At 42.6% G+C, this 13,528-nt stretch overlaps 1 protein-coding gene across 2 annotated transcripts; it reads right to left on the reverse strand.

The window, feature by feature from the left end:
- Positions 1-445: 445 nt before the first annotated feature.
- kif4 (kinesin family member 4) lies at positions 446-13,248 on the reverse strand. 2 transcript variants are annotated; one of them, XM_080482987.1, is made up of 31 exons: positions 13,153-13,248; positions 11,562-11,697; positions 11,336-11,450; positions 10,928-11,118; positions 10,429-10,518; positions 10,179-10,345; positions 9,572-9,666; positions 9,276-9,395; positions 8,339-8,514; positions 8,145-8,206; positions 7,891-8,023; positions 7,677-7,735; positions 7,391-7,496; positions 7,109-7,207; positions 6,526-6,699; positions 6,268-6,371; positions 6,041-6,185; positions 4,661-4,771; positions 4,485-4,568; positions 4,257-4,370; positions 4,004-4,159; positions 3,789-3,886; positions 3,399-3,528; positions 3,127-3,297; positions 2,929-3,045; positions 2,763-2,840; positions 2,564-2,668; positions 2,165-2,329; positions 1,582-1,707; positions 1,289-1,405; positions 446-1,103 (listed from the first exon to the last, which is right to left on the reverse strand). In XM_080482987.1, exons 2-31 carry the CDS (start codon positions 11,673-11,675, stop codon positions 891-893), a joined length of 3,735 nt encoding a protein of 1,244 aa, XP_080339113.1. In that variant the 5' UTR covers positions 11,676-11,697; positions 13,153-13,248; the 3' UTR covers positions 446-890. The 2 variants fall into 2 exon arrangements, with proteins under 2 accessions (XP_080339113.1, XP_080339114.1); XM_080482988.1 differs by having other exon boundaries at positions 13,026-13,244.
- Positions 13,249-13,528: the final 280 nt, after the last annotated feature.

Here is a 13,528-nt window from a genome sequence, read left to right on the forward strand (position 1 = left end):
TAAAACTAACACTGTAAGTTACTTGTGTATTTTCTTTATGGACAATATAGTTTATTCAGGATTTATGGGCTTAAGTGATTGATGAAGTATAGAAAGACATTACTTTTGAAATCCAGCGTTCACATGTGATTTTCAGGATATAGAAGGAATAGAATTTTGTTTTTGGGCAGATCATAATCGATATCGGCACCATTATGTTATTGATATTAGCCTCGTTTATCATTTCAGTGCGTCCCTAGTTTAGAAATTAACTCTTTATTGAACGCAGTGCATATGTATAGTAGAACTGAAGCCCCCGTGTGCAGAAACTTTACCTGCCGTCATGCTGTTTATATACACTATTAAGTTGGCGTAAACGTCACAAGACTTTTTTATAAATACATTTTTTACAAGATGATCACCAGAGAAGCAGGAGGAGGAGATGATGTTGCAGCAAAGCAAGCTTGAAATAAAGAATTGTGGTTGTATTTTATTTACCGACTTTAGTTAAATCTACATAAGAGGAAATTGGATAAAGGCTTGTTTTCCACTTTCCAAACCAGAAACGAGTCTCCAGTTTTCTGTCGACCGACATCAAATCTAAAAAACAAAAATGGGGTTATTTCTCCGTTTGCCCGACATCAAAAGTAAAATCGAATGGCCGAAAAGTACACGGACCCTGAAAGACGTTACAACCATTCAGGTAAAAACAGAAAGGCAAACCGTTGATTTAAGACTTTATTCCATTTTAATACTAAAAGCTCAGGTCGACAGTCCTTCCATTACCCACTACTGAAAACTGTGTTTTAGAATCAACAACTACTTACAGTACACTTAAATCACATGGACATTTGTTTTAAAAAAAAAAAAAAGACACAAACACGAGACACCTAAAATAAAAGCGCTCTCCTTCAGTCTCCATTATCAGGTTCCTCTCTGACCGGAGTGCAGCCGGAGAAAAAACTGTTCTGGAAACTCGTCAGGATTCGTTTCTTCTTCTTGAGGAAGCTGACCGTCGTTTTGTCCTCCTCTTCTTCCTGTTCGTCGTCCTCGGCCAGGACGGGTCTCCTGACCAGCTTCAGTTCGGCACTGGAGTGTCCCATGTCTCCGATTTCTTGCAACACCTGTCGTCACACGTGAGCCACGTCACCGAAACGTCCTCGCTCTTAAACTTTGTCTGACAGAAATGCTTTCAACTCGATTCAAAGAAATTCATCGACCACGTGATTAACCACTAATTGTCATGAAGATATTTGCGTACATGATGAAACAGAGAAGGCTCTTTCTCATCCTATAAACTGCTCTTCACCTTTGTTGTGGGTGTGCAAGAAGGCGGCTTAAAGAAGGTGGAGTTCTCCGGGCTGATGACCGAGGGGTCCTGAGAGGTCACCGAGTCCAGGGAAGCGCCGTCTGTGCTCCTCACTTCCTGAAATGAAGGAAGAAAAAGAAACAAAACACAATAATAACGCCAATATTCTGCACAACATTGAGAATTTGAACCCCGGCGAAGTCAAATTAAAGACTTGACATGACGGTAAAAGAAAACGTGGCGTTGAAAATTCAAAACTGTAGCACAAACGGATGGAGTGACGAGGATCTCACCTCGATGGTCGCCTGCGAGTCCAGATTGCGGCATTTCTCGTGATCGCACTGGCAGTTCTCGCCGCATGTCAGCCGTCCTTTGCGGCACCTGCACTGCTTGTTGCTGCAGCGACCTTTACAGGCACACTGGGGACAGACACACCGCTCAGCGTCGCAACACTCCAGGAGATGCATTAATAAATAAGACACACCGAGACGTCCGATCGACATTTACTGAACACGTGACGGTTGAGGGACATGAGAGAGTGAGTTGCGAAACACGCTCTGGGATGATTTTGCGCATTCTCAGTCATCAACCTCACGGCAAACATAATCTTATCACCTGGTCTGCTGGACAACAAGCTACTCTGATTTACTCAAAAGATTCATTTTGTTTTAAGGAAATTTCTTTGAAGTTTCTGACGTACTGTCAACAGCTAAATCAGTAAAGCTCTGGCTGATCTTCACGTCTTTGTAGCAGGATGTGATGTAATCCAACCTTCACCAATTCGTATTAATTCACATCTTAACCCGTTCCAATGTCACATTTCCATCAGCGTTTCTCCAAACAAGTTCAGGGGAGATCTTAAAGGGAGCCGCTCACCCCGGTTGCTCTTGGTTTCTTGGACACCCTGCGTCCCTTCTCCAAGTTCCCAGGTTTCCAGTCTTCATCCATGTCCTCCTCGTCCTCACTGGGCGATATCAGCTCTTCCACGTTGATGGTGGTGTTCAGCAGCACTTTGGCTGCGGTAGAACGCTTCAGTTTGGGCTTTTTATGAAACGAGATCACAAGGAGAGGACGGTCAATGGGTTGAGCTGCTTTTCGCAAAAACACATGGATTCTTGTTTCATGCTGTAAACAAGTGTAATTAATTAATACATTTGAGCAGGTTGCATAAATGGGAACAACACTGCATTTAGTTAAATTTCACAGAATCATTCACTCTTTCTACACCACGCTGCTGAAGCGCCTTTGGAGGTAAACACACACACACACACTTACTTTGGGAGGAACATATTCAAACGAGTCATCGGGGCGGCTCTGTTCGTTGGTGCTCGGGGCCAAAGACATTTTCTTCCCACTCGCCAGGTGGAGCAAAGACAGTTTCTAAAAAAGGGATAATTAAAAATAAAATTGACGCCACCGGTTTCATCTGCTCTAAAGGGAAACACCCATCAAAAGGACACGAGAGGCGAGTCACCTGTCTGTACTGCTCATTCTGCTCCACCAGTGTCTTGTTCTGCTCACTTGACTTTCGCAGCTCTTCCAGTTCCTCCTCCTGTCGTGTTGAAAAATAGAAATCTATCCAACAATTCACACTGAAACAAGCAGGAAGGTGAACTTGTGCGGAAAAAGCGGAGACCAACTTGGGCTTCGAGACGCTGAAGAAGCTCCTCTCTGGAGCTCTCCTCGTCCTTCTGCGTGGTTTCACTGCTCTCTTCACACGTCGCTTTGCTCTTGAGCTGGCTCAGGAGGTAATGGACCTGAAGACGGGGGCAGAGGAAGATCAGAGGTACGTAACGAGGGGCGAGAGTTCAGCGCAACCTGTTGGGGCAGCGTGTTACATTCTCTTGATGTCTCTGCTCGAGTTCCACCAGCTGCTGTTGGTGCTCCATGTCCATGGTCGACATGACGTTCCTTTCCTCCATCAGCATCTTACGTAAATCTTGAATGTTCCCTCGCTCCTGTTTCACTTCGCTCTCCAGCTTGGAGCTCGCCGTTTTTGTAGACAGCAGCTAAAGAAAATAAAAGAAAATGTTCGACGGGCTTTAGAAACGGGGGATTTATTTATTTTTTGCACGCGACCAAAGAGCGGGGGTGGATGTTCGCAGCTCGCCTCGGACATGAGGAGCCTGACGGCGCACTTCGCTTCCACTATGCTTGTGAGGCCGTCGATGCGCTGCTTCAGACGGGACTCGCTGTCTGCCACGAGGACCTTCTGCTGGAGATCAGCTATCTGGGCGTTCCTGTTGAGAAACAAGTCACTCTGGAGCAGCTTGCATAATCAAGACCAAACACAGACGTCGATACATTTGCCAACACTTGAATTGTGATGAATCTCATGATGTTACAAAGCCGAGTGAGGGTGAGCTGTGGGGAGGAAATTGGAGCGTAATCCTTTTACATGCCGTTTTTCTACTTTGAACTCCTGGAAAGCTAAAATCAGCTTCTTCCAAAATAAGTACCGTCATTCGTTAGGGCACTGAGGAAGGAAAACGCAACTCACCTGAGTCCCATCTCCGTCTCCAGGTTCTCCACCTGCTTGGTCAACGGCGTCTCCAGCGCCCCCTGGCTCTCCAGCTCTGAGATGGTCATCGTGCGACGCTGCGTGGAGAGTCACCACAGACACAATGATTCTAAATGTTTCCTCTACTGGGCCGTCGGGCGTCTTCTCACTTGAACAGCGTGTAAAGCTCGGCGTTGGCCGATCTCTCAGCTCACCCTGATTTTTTGAGCGGGTTTCTCTCCGGCCTCCATCTGCTCTTTGAGGTGGCTGATGTCTTGAGCCAAGTTCTTTCTATCCTCCAGCAGGTCGTTGAGATGGCGCCGGGCCTCCTCGGTGCTGACCATCACCTCCACTTCGTTGAGAAGCCAAGTCTGAGGAAATAAATGTCAAGTTTGCAACTATTCAGTGACAAATGGCCGCTTTCACTGTCAAAACCATATTTTCAAAATCTTCTAAATGCTTTAGTACCTTAACCCTCGAGGCAGTTCCCTCCATGCCTCTGCCATGGACGTCTTTACGTTTGTCTGCCACCTCGCTTCTCTTCAGCAAGGCGTCTTTCAGCCTCTTGTTTGCAGCTGCAGCCTGTAAGATCAGGAGTTCCCCGTCATCTGAACTCTTCCTAAAGGCCCCTCTGCCCGTTCAAACAACACCATCATAGACATTATTGTGAGGAACACATTGTAGGAAACTTCCCACCTCTTCAGTTTTGCGGCGCAGGATGTTGGCCTGTTTCTGGAAATCCCTCTCAAGTTTGAGCATCTCGTACTGGCGTTTACGATCCTGTAAGTAAAATAAAAAAGTTCAAAAAGCCCCCAAACTTTTAAGGATCCTGCTGTAGAGTGATTCCAATTCCCTGCCGAGTCTCCACATACCTTCTCCTTCAGCTGCAGCACCTCTCGGTCCTTCTTGCTTTTCCATTGTCTGAACTTCTCGGAGTCCTCCCTCATCTGCCGCATCAACTGTGTTCGCTGGGTTTTCATAGCCTGAGAAACCACAGGAGGACTTGGATTGCCGACACATGTACAGTAAAAATGACGGTACTTTAAGAACGGGCTGCCACTGAGGTTCATTTGACCGACAAGCCAAGGATCATTATGTATATATAAATCTTTATAGAGAATGAGATTGGAATACACTACAACAGCTAAAGTCTGCAGAAACTATCCTCATTATACCAAATTGACACCATCTCCTGGCAACTAAAAATATAGGCCACAACAAGCCTTCTCCACAGATTGTTGTCAATTACTCAAACTAATGTGGTTTGACAACTTTCTAAGTCACAAGGAATATCAATATTCCCAAAGTTTAAGCTTTTAAAAAAAAATGTATTTAAGAAAAGTGACTACATTTTGTAACTTTTACAATACATTGAAAGAAATATAAAGAAAAAAAGTTGCGCTATAATGAGGAAAATACTTTTGCTGTAGGAATCATTATAATTGTATAAACACTTTAGTGTTAGGCTGCTTTGCTTTAGGGAAGCATCTATTAGTCTCAGTTAATACAACTCAACAATGCATTTCTTCCTGGAAAAAGGAGAAAATGTGGAAAAAGTGTCCTTGACAGACTGAAAACTACGAAACATTGCATTGTGTTGCGAGGCCTTTACACTCAATCTTTAAAAAGAGGTAAAGTCAGTTTAGAAAAAGTTTCAACTAGAAAGGGTCGTCACGTAATGACGTATTATTATCCTGACTTTCAAGTCTAAATGTCTATAAATATCCTTCAACAACACCTTAAGTTTTCAAAACAAATTAATCGCCTGCAAAGATATGAAGTATTCAGCATTTTACAAATATAGCTGCAAATCTGCTTTATTTTTTCTTGGATAAAATTCATAAGATGGTCTAAAATGTTGTCAAAATAGCAGAAGGATTCCAGTAGCTCTCAAACCAGACAACACGACTGACCTTTGGCTTTATTTACTAGATTTGTCTGCTGTCAGCTGGTCAGTTCAAGCAGCTGACAGCACACGATTGGTGGCTTCAACAGGTTTTTTTCTTTGGCGTTTTTGGGGGTAATTCAGTTCATGTAATTACAGGTTTTTGCCACAAGCATTGATTTTTGTTCATGTGTGAGAGGAGATTCATCTCTTCACATGGTTTCCTCTTCTTTCATGAAAGACGATTGGCAAACGTCTTCTGTCCGTTTATTTACCTTCTGTCGTGTTGTGTCTGTTTTTGCAGCGTGCACTCTCTCTGCCTTTCCTTTACGTTGCACAACAAAAGGCGAAGAAGACGGTTGTTTACCTGTATCTCCTGTATGAGATGATTAACTTTCTGAACGGAGGTCTCCTTGAGTTTGAGCAGCTTGGACTGTTCCAGAAGCTTCTTCTTCATGTCTCCGAGCTGGCCCTCCAGCTCCTGCAGTCTCTTCCTCCGCTGCTCACTCAGCCTGGATAGAGGGATGCACATCAGATGAGAATGGTAATGTAGGGAGGGAGCGTGAATTATTAACAGTCAAATATTGTTCATACTTGGCCTGGTTGGTCCCTTTCTTAGCAGACTGAAGAGCCAAGATGAGCTCCTCTTTCTCCTTCTGCAGCGAATCCACTGAAGACTGAAGAGTGTGGACATTTTTCTGCAGGATGACACAAAAGGAGGCGGAATAATCGTCATTGATGTCATGAAGTGGAAGAGATGGACCAAGAGTTGTAAGACTCTAGTAACACATCATTACTCGCGCATGCAGAATAGTATTATGGTTGTGCCGACTTCAAAGTCAATCCTCTTACCTGATGCTCGGACTGCATCGGCGCCAGCTGGCTGTCATTCTGGCACATTTTCTTTACAAACGCCTCCTTCAGACTCAACACTTTGTTGAGCTCGATCAGCTCTTTAGAGAGCTGGGCCTGGCGTAGTGCGTGATGGGCCGTGAAGGCCTCCGGGGAGTCCTTGGTGGCGGCATCCTGGGAGGAGATGTGTTCAGAGATTGGAACATTTTGATCCACGTTTGATTTAAAAGAAAAAAGAGGTTTTTAATTGCTCGATGTGGGTGACGGATGGGAAACATGCTGTTACTTTATATGTTTTAGTGACCATATTTGAAAACTTCTGCTTCGTCTTTCAATAACAGTGATGTGTGATTTGAAGTGTTGAATGCACAGAAGATGTTTGATTTTGGGAAACTTCAGATCCAAAATAAACGGCAGATAATCATGTTTTTTTTGTTGTTGTTTTGTTTTCACGGTAAAGGGCGACTAAAATATTGTAGGATGATGAAAGTAACTAATTCAAGTTACAAGTATTCTAATGAGCGGGCCGTGAAGAGTTAAGGAGGTACGTGTGTTCGTTAAAAGAAGAAAAGTGACAACATACTGATGGAGCCTCATTTGCACTGCCGTTCCCAGACGTCTCAGCGACGTCTCCTCCTGCAGCCATGGCGTCGATGGAGGCGGCGATGCCTGCACTCTCACTCTAAGAAAGCATACAAACGATAAGCTATCAAATTATATTCACAATATTCAGAGACAAATGTCAACCGCTGCACAAACACGAACTGATCAATATATTAAATTTAAAAAAGAAAAGAAAAAAAACAAGAATCACTTGCATTAGTAGACACACACTGGTTTTATAAATCCATTATGTTTAACAAACCTTGAGCTCCAAGATGATCTCCTGCAGGTTCCTCATCACCTCAACATTCTCCTTCAACTCCTGGTCCTCCAGAGTCTCCAACACTTTCTGTAGATCGACTGTACACCTGCAAATAAACGAGTGCCTTTTTCAACACTTCCTTTCAAAAACATCCCGTGCAAAGCCGTCTAAAGCCACAGAAAAACCAATTAAGCACTCAACAAGAAGACCTGGATTGTTCACCACATTTAAAGCCCTGTGAGATCCGTTTTAGAGCCTCTGTGGCTTTGTGCTTCTACAAACTTACGCTGCATGATGCTGCAGCTGTTCCAGCCTGCTTTGCAGCTTCTCATTCGCCTGTTCAGTCTGGAAGATAAAGCAAACGCAGCATGATGAGTATGATGCAACAGACTGACACATAAGAGAAAGAGGTAAAACGCCAGACTGTCAAATAAGTGTTTTCCACCTGTGACCCTTTTTTAATGATATAAAGAGATTAATGCTGCTGCAGTGCTTCTCACCATGATGATCTTCTCAAACATGAGTGCCGTCTGTCCAGCTGCCTCGCTCAGCTCCCTGCTCAGCTTGCTGTTCTCATCCTGCAGAGCGCGGTTCCTTTCCACCAGCTTGGTCACTTTCTCTGTCGACTCTGGCCTGCAACAGAGCCACAGATTGTCCGTCCTGACCTGCTCATTTCTGCAGACACAATGTACCCTGTGTGTGTGCTTATCTGATGTCCCGGTGGGACCCTGGCTCACTGCAAAGTATATCTCACCCTGAGAGCACCGGAGCTACTCCTCCACGAGCATGAAGCAGCATCACCTGCAGCTCTTGAACCTGCACAAGCATAGGAATCAGATCACGAGTGTTTAAATGCATTTTAAATTAAAGAAATGACAAATCGATTTCTCTACGAGACACGATAACGAGAGAATCAGCATAGACAAGACACTTTCCCCACGTTTGTACCTGCTTTTTCAGATGGCTCATTTCTGCCGCTATTGGATCAACGTTCACCACGGGCTTGTTTTTGATCTTCCGAGCTCTGTCTGCGTATCGCAGCGTGTTGATGGTTTCTTCCATGTTTGAGTCGGCAGGACTCACGCAGGCGATCATCAGAGTGTGGCTGTTGCCTCCCAACGAATCTAAACACAAACGGTACAGTTATTTACTCCGACGGGCACGTTTGGCGACAAAAATCCAGTAAATTTGGATGAGCATAAACCAATAAAGCTTCGGTTTAATCTTTCCAAAATCAAAGCTTTGTCATGCAATGGAGGGTATTCAGTTCTCCCCGTTTCTCCCACACCAACTACAAAAAATTTACGGCAGCCAAATAAAATCGTATACATTTTGATAGAGGCTGCTCATGTCCAGACTGTGCATCCGATACCCAAGAACAATATGAAACAATATACAACTGGTCACTCAAAAATAGATTCTAAGCAGCGTTCACAGATAGCTGGTGAGAATAAAGTAATTTTTTTGAAACATATGTCTAATGTGTCCTTTTAAGTCATATTTGTCAAATTTGGGGAAAAGTTTAAGATGTACACCGTGAATAAGCGTAGTTTGGCCATTTTAACCAGTTCAGAATAATTTTATTTTCAATGTTGATTAATTAAAAGTAGCAAACTTTCAAAATGTCTTTTATTGACACCATCAGGCTGAGATTGAGCATTTTCTTGGATTTCAACATGTCCTCTAAAAGGTTAAAACAAGTTCATATATGCTTTGTGACGATGTTATCAGACCATAAAAAGGTTTAAGAAAAAATAAATAAATAAAAAAAAGTATTTCAGAATCCGTGCTTGAAGCATTTCAGATATAATTTCTAAGATCTTCAAAGTGAGCGTGGTTTCTAATGACCACTGTGTAACTTCTGAACGTGGGAATCAAAGCCAACCTTGTAGCAGCCGTGTGACTTTAGAGTCTCTGTAAGGAACAAATGGGTTTTTCTTGCTCTCATCGCCCAAAGCACTTATCACGTTCCCCAAAGCTAACAGGCCTCGATTTATGCTGATCCCTGTTGAGAAGAAAAAGAAAAAAAACAAGACGAAAGACAGAAGGCCTGGTTATAAAGACACGTTTTCACAGCAAGGAGAACAAATACATGTTATATACCTGAACCTGTGAGATGGAGAACCATACATTTATAAACTTGTGAAGGTGCAGATTTAAATAAAGACCAACTTTGATTACCTTCCTTCAAGCGATCTCCCTCTGCTTTGGTTTTTTTTTGCCTTTCGGAACCAGCCAGATCAACGAGGTGGAGCTTTGAAACAACCAGGTCGACTCTGCAACGGGAAATTCCAGTGTTTTGAAAGTGAACAGAAGGTAAATCAGCACCAAATCAAATTTCAGCGAGCGATATCAGATGGCATATTTACAGAAGCAATTTCTTTCTTCTAAATTATGTTTGTTTTTTTTCTGGCCAGGCAGAAGAAAAGCTTCTTTTTACTGCAAGACGCACGTGACAGTAAATCCACCTGTGATGACCTCAGAAAACCTCAAAGCCTTTTCTCTATGAAAATGAAGACGGCAAGCTGCAGCAACTCAAATTCGGTTTACATAATAACAGCCTGAGGCAGAAAACTATTCTTCCAGAATGAGAGTTGAATTTTGTCAAGAAAAGAGTAGCACAGTGAAGGCACACACACACATGATGAAACATTAAGCAAGAATTAATAGTAACTCTTTTATGACAGATTCTATTATCTCTTTATGGCCAGCTTGTCAACACTTCCAGTGCGTACAAGTCACACAGAAAGTGATGCTGAAAACAACCACAACAACAACAACAACTAACTTTTCGGGGCCCCTGCGTTGCTCTAGCGTGATGGTAAAGATAGCGTGAGAGCGTGAAGACGCGGCGTTCATGGCTGTGGAGCCCACAGTGCGAGCAGAGTTTCCCAGCTCCAGACAACCAACCATCTCTTGGGCAGAAAAGACGTTCCTCTCAGTCAAGCCGACGATCTGAAACGTACAAGAAACGTTTTAACAAAAGTCGAGAGGTTGAAAATTTGGGTTATTTCAAATGATTTAAGGCCGTCGCTCACCTTAATCCCGTCTTTTGGGTCTTCCCGAATGCTGATGGCAGGTTTATCTTTAGATGAAGATAACAAGTCCAAAATATCTTCATTATAGACCTGCAATCACAAGAATAACATACTCTTGAAAAATTACTCAGCAAGTCAAGTTCAAGTCTCTTCATCACCCCTCAGTTTCCAATTCTCGCCACAGGACATTACACAGCCAATTAATGCTTTATATAGCTGAACTGATCAGCTTTATTCTTCTGCTCACCCTCTTACCTCCAACAACAAATTTGCAATCAGCCCCACACATTTGCGCCAAGGCCTGTGGTGATTAAGCATTTGCATTTAAATTAATCTAATATTATAGGCTCATTAAAAATTCACTGTAAGACTTGCAAGTCAAGTGGTGTTGGGTGACTTGTAGCTCATATTTTTAGTGCTTTTAGTATGCATTTACATGGCAGATTGTCTCCTTTTCATTGTATTTTTATACTGTAAAAATGAGCCTTTATCCACCAACCTCCAGGTAAGATACCGCCAGATGGAATTCACATTCTGCCCTCTTCTCTTTTTCATCGAAGATCTGTGCAATGACTCTGGGAATGACCCCAACTGACGGCTCATTCTCCTGGGATGATGTGTACGCCCCGCCCATAGAGAACGTTTTTCCTGAGCCTGTCTGTCCATATGCCAGCACAGTGGCATGGTAGCCTGAAAAAATAAATAATGAAAGGAGAGAAAACAAGAAATCACCATTAGGGATTGTTGAATTATGTATTACTAATGGTTTTCCGTTCATTCATCCATGATATCAATTCATAATTCTGTACAGCCAATAAACAGACTGATGTTGCAGTAAAATGCCAAATGTCCACACAGAAAGAAGGCAAAATTCCAAACAAAACATTAAGCTGAAATAAATGGCTACCTTTGAAAAGCCCTTTCAATAATGGAGCCACAGCCGTGGTGAAGACTTCCTCTTGTTCGGCAGTGGGGTCAAAGACATAATCATAAGTGAAGGCCTTTTCTGTCCCTACAACCACCTGAAAACAAAAAGTAACAACTTATACACATGTAAAACAAGTGTATAGGTAGATCTACTCTGACACAACGGAAAGAGCAGAGAAACATTCAGAAACTGTGAGAAAACTGACCTGTGGTTCTCCCGCAACAAAAGTGAGACAGCTCTGACATCCCTCATTGATTTCTTTGGTCACGAGCGGTCGACATCGCAAGGCAACCCGCACTGGGATCACCTTTGAGTCCATGACGGAAGACTCCAATAAATATCTGTTTAAAAAAAAAAAAAAAGGAAAACATTATATGAATACAATGAGGTAAGATCATGAAAGACATTATTACATATGTGAAATTGACATATGACTTTTGAACTACTGTCTCTACTGACATGATCGCAGCCGAGCATTTTATAAGATGACACACATCTATGATTTTCTTTCTTTATTCCTAAACAATTTCCTTACTTCAAAGCATCAGGCATATTTACAGAGGATGATGGTGAGGCCAACTATTTTGTGTGGTTTAGAGATGGCGGCGTTGACCAAAAGAGATTAGGATGAAATGGACATGATAGAGTGGAGGATTTCACTGGGAAGTAAGCACATTAGACAAGATTCAGGATGAGTATGAGAGAAGATGGGAAAGTTAAAGGAGCACTGTTAAGACGGTTTTGAGAGATGACAGCTATGTAGGTGGATAGGATGTTAAGGATGGAGCTGTCAGGTAACAGAAGAGCAAGTCCAGTGGGAGGGTGTAAGGAATAAGGGTACAAGAGACAGAGGATACTGAGGAAAAACATTTGGTCAGAACAGCTTCAATGCTTCTTAAGACTATTTTTCAGGAAATAAACTGGATGAATCAAAGCTTCTCACATAAAAGATAGTCCCTCTTTTTATTTTACGACATTGGTGGGGAAAGACATTGACCACTGCACACAAGTGACAGCATTTCAAACTCACAATGATGACATTGTCTTCCTGGAGGAAACCACTCCCATTAGGATGTAAATGTTTACAGAAAGGATAAAGGAGATGAGCGTGAAAGAAAATGCACTGTGTAGCAGTGATTCTTGCTGCTGAGGAGATGAAAATTTTCAGATCTCATCAATGAGTCAGATATTAAATGACCTTTAATTGTAAGATAATACTCCAAGTATTGACAACAACATTTTCGTGTTTAGATTATTGCCATTGAATGACTTCTCCCAGTCATTAAGCTTCTGTTTTGTGTCATTGGTTGTGAATCAGAAAACGTCATGTCTCAGTGAAACCACTAGGAGTGTGGTTGTATTCTTATTTTGATATTACTCAGAGGAAGACATTATAAACACCACTTCTCGTTCAGTTTAGACGCACAGAAACAGAAATACTGTCACGATGCCACAGAGTTCCATAACGATCAGCTGATCCGTCCACGCGTTACAACTCGCAGCTAACCAATTCAATTCAGCTAAACAAAAGAGAGATCCTTGTGTTTAAAGCAATGTAGTATCTCCTCGAGTCAAAAGAAACACAACAAACCACATTGAGGCAAGTTAACTAATAACTCGATTCGATTGGTGTCATCTTTACAGTTTGTTAGCAAGAAATGCACGTTACCTTTTCACGTTCCCCCTAAGTTTTAGCGTCCAGCTGCCAACAAAATTGAATTCAGAAGATCTCAACCGGCGAAAAAGGTGTACCGACGCGATCTCCCGATAGTCATAATAACTGGGAATAGTCTTACTTGCTGTTTAATTAGGCGCCTGGTCGTTGTTGTTTGGATGCTTTCTCAGTGAGTTTACAGCCCGCCACTTTTGAACATTCAGCTCCGCCTCCTACTTCTTCTTCTACGCCGTTTACCTCTACTCGGCGGCACTGTTGACCTCTACAGGACAAAGGGGGAACTGCAGCATTTGATTAAAACCTCATATACAGTATTTCCTTCAACCATAGAGCGGCAACATTTTTAAGCAAATGGGCCGTTTATGATACTTCCCACCAAATGAAATCTGCCTGGAAACATTAAACAGCCATCTATCCTCGATACAGCTTTACTGTTGGGTGCTGGAGCTAATACAATACCAAACAAAGACAGACACAGTCTATTTAGGGTCACCTCA

The sequence above is a fragment of the Lipophrys pholis genome (genome assembly GCF_963383615.2).
Source record: "Lipophrys pholis genome assembly, chromosome: 16".
Lineage (NCBI taxonomy): Eukaryota > Metazoa > Chordata > Actinopteri > Blenniiformes > Blenniidae > Lipophrys > Lipophrys pholis.

Bases quoted from the DNA above. Each gene is read 5' to 3' on its own strand.
- kif4 (XM_080482987.1), bottom strand. From the start codon at position 11,675: ATGGACTCAAAGGTGATCCCAGTGCGGGTTGCCTTGCGATGTCGACCG. The intron at 6,700-7,108 runs GTATGTTGTCAC...ATCTCCTCCCAG, and splicing joins GTGCAAATGAGGCTCCATCA to GATGCCGCCACCAAGGACTC. The intron at 4,160-4,256 runs GTACTAAAGCAT...TTATTTCCTCAG, and splicing joins GAACTGCCTCGAGGGTTAAG to ACTTGGCTTCTCAACGAAGT.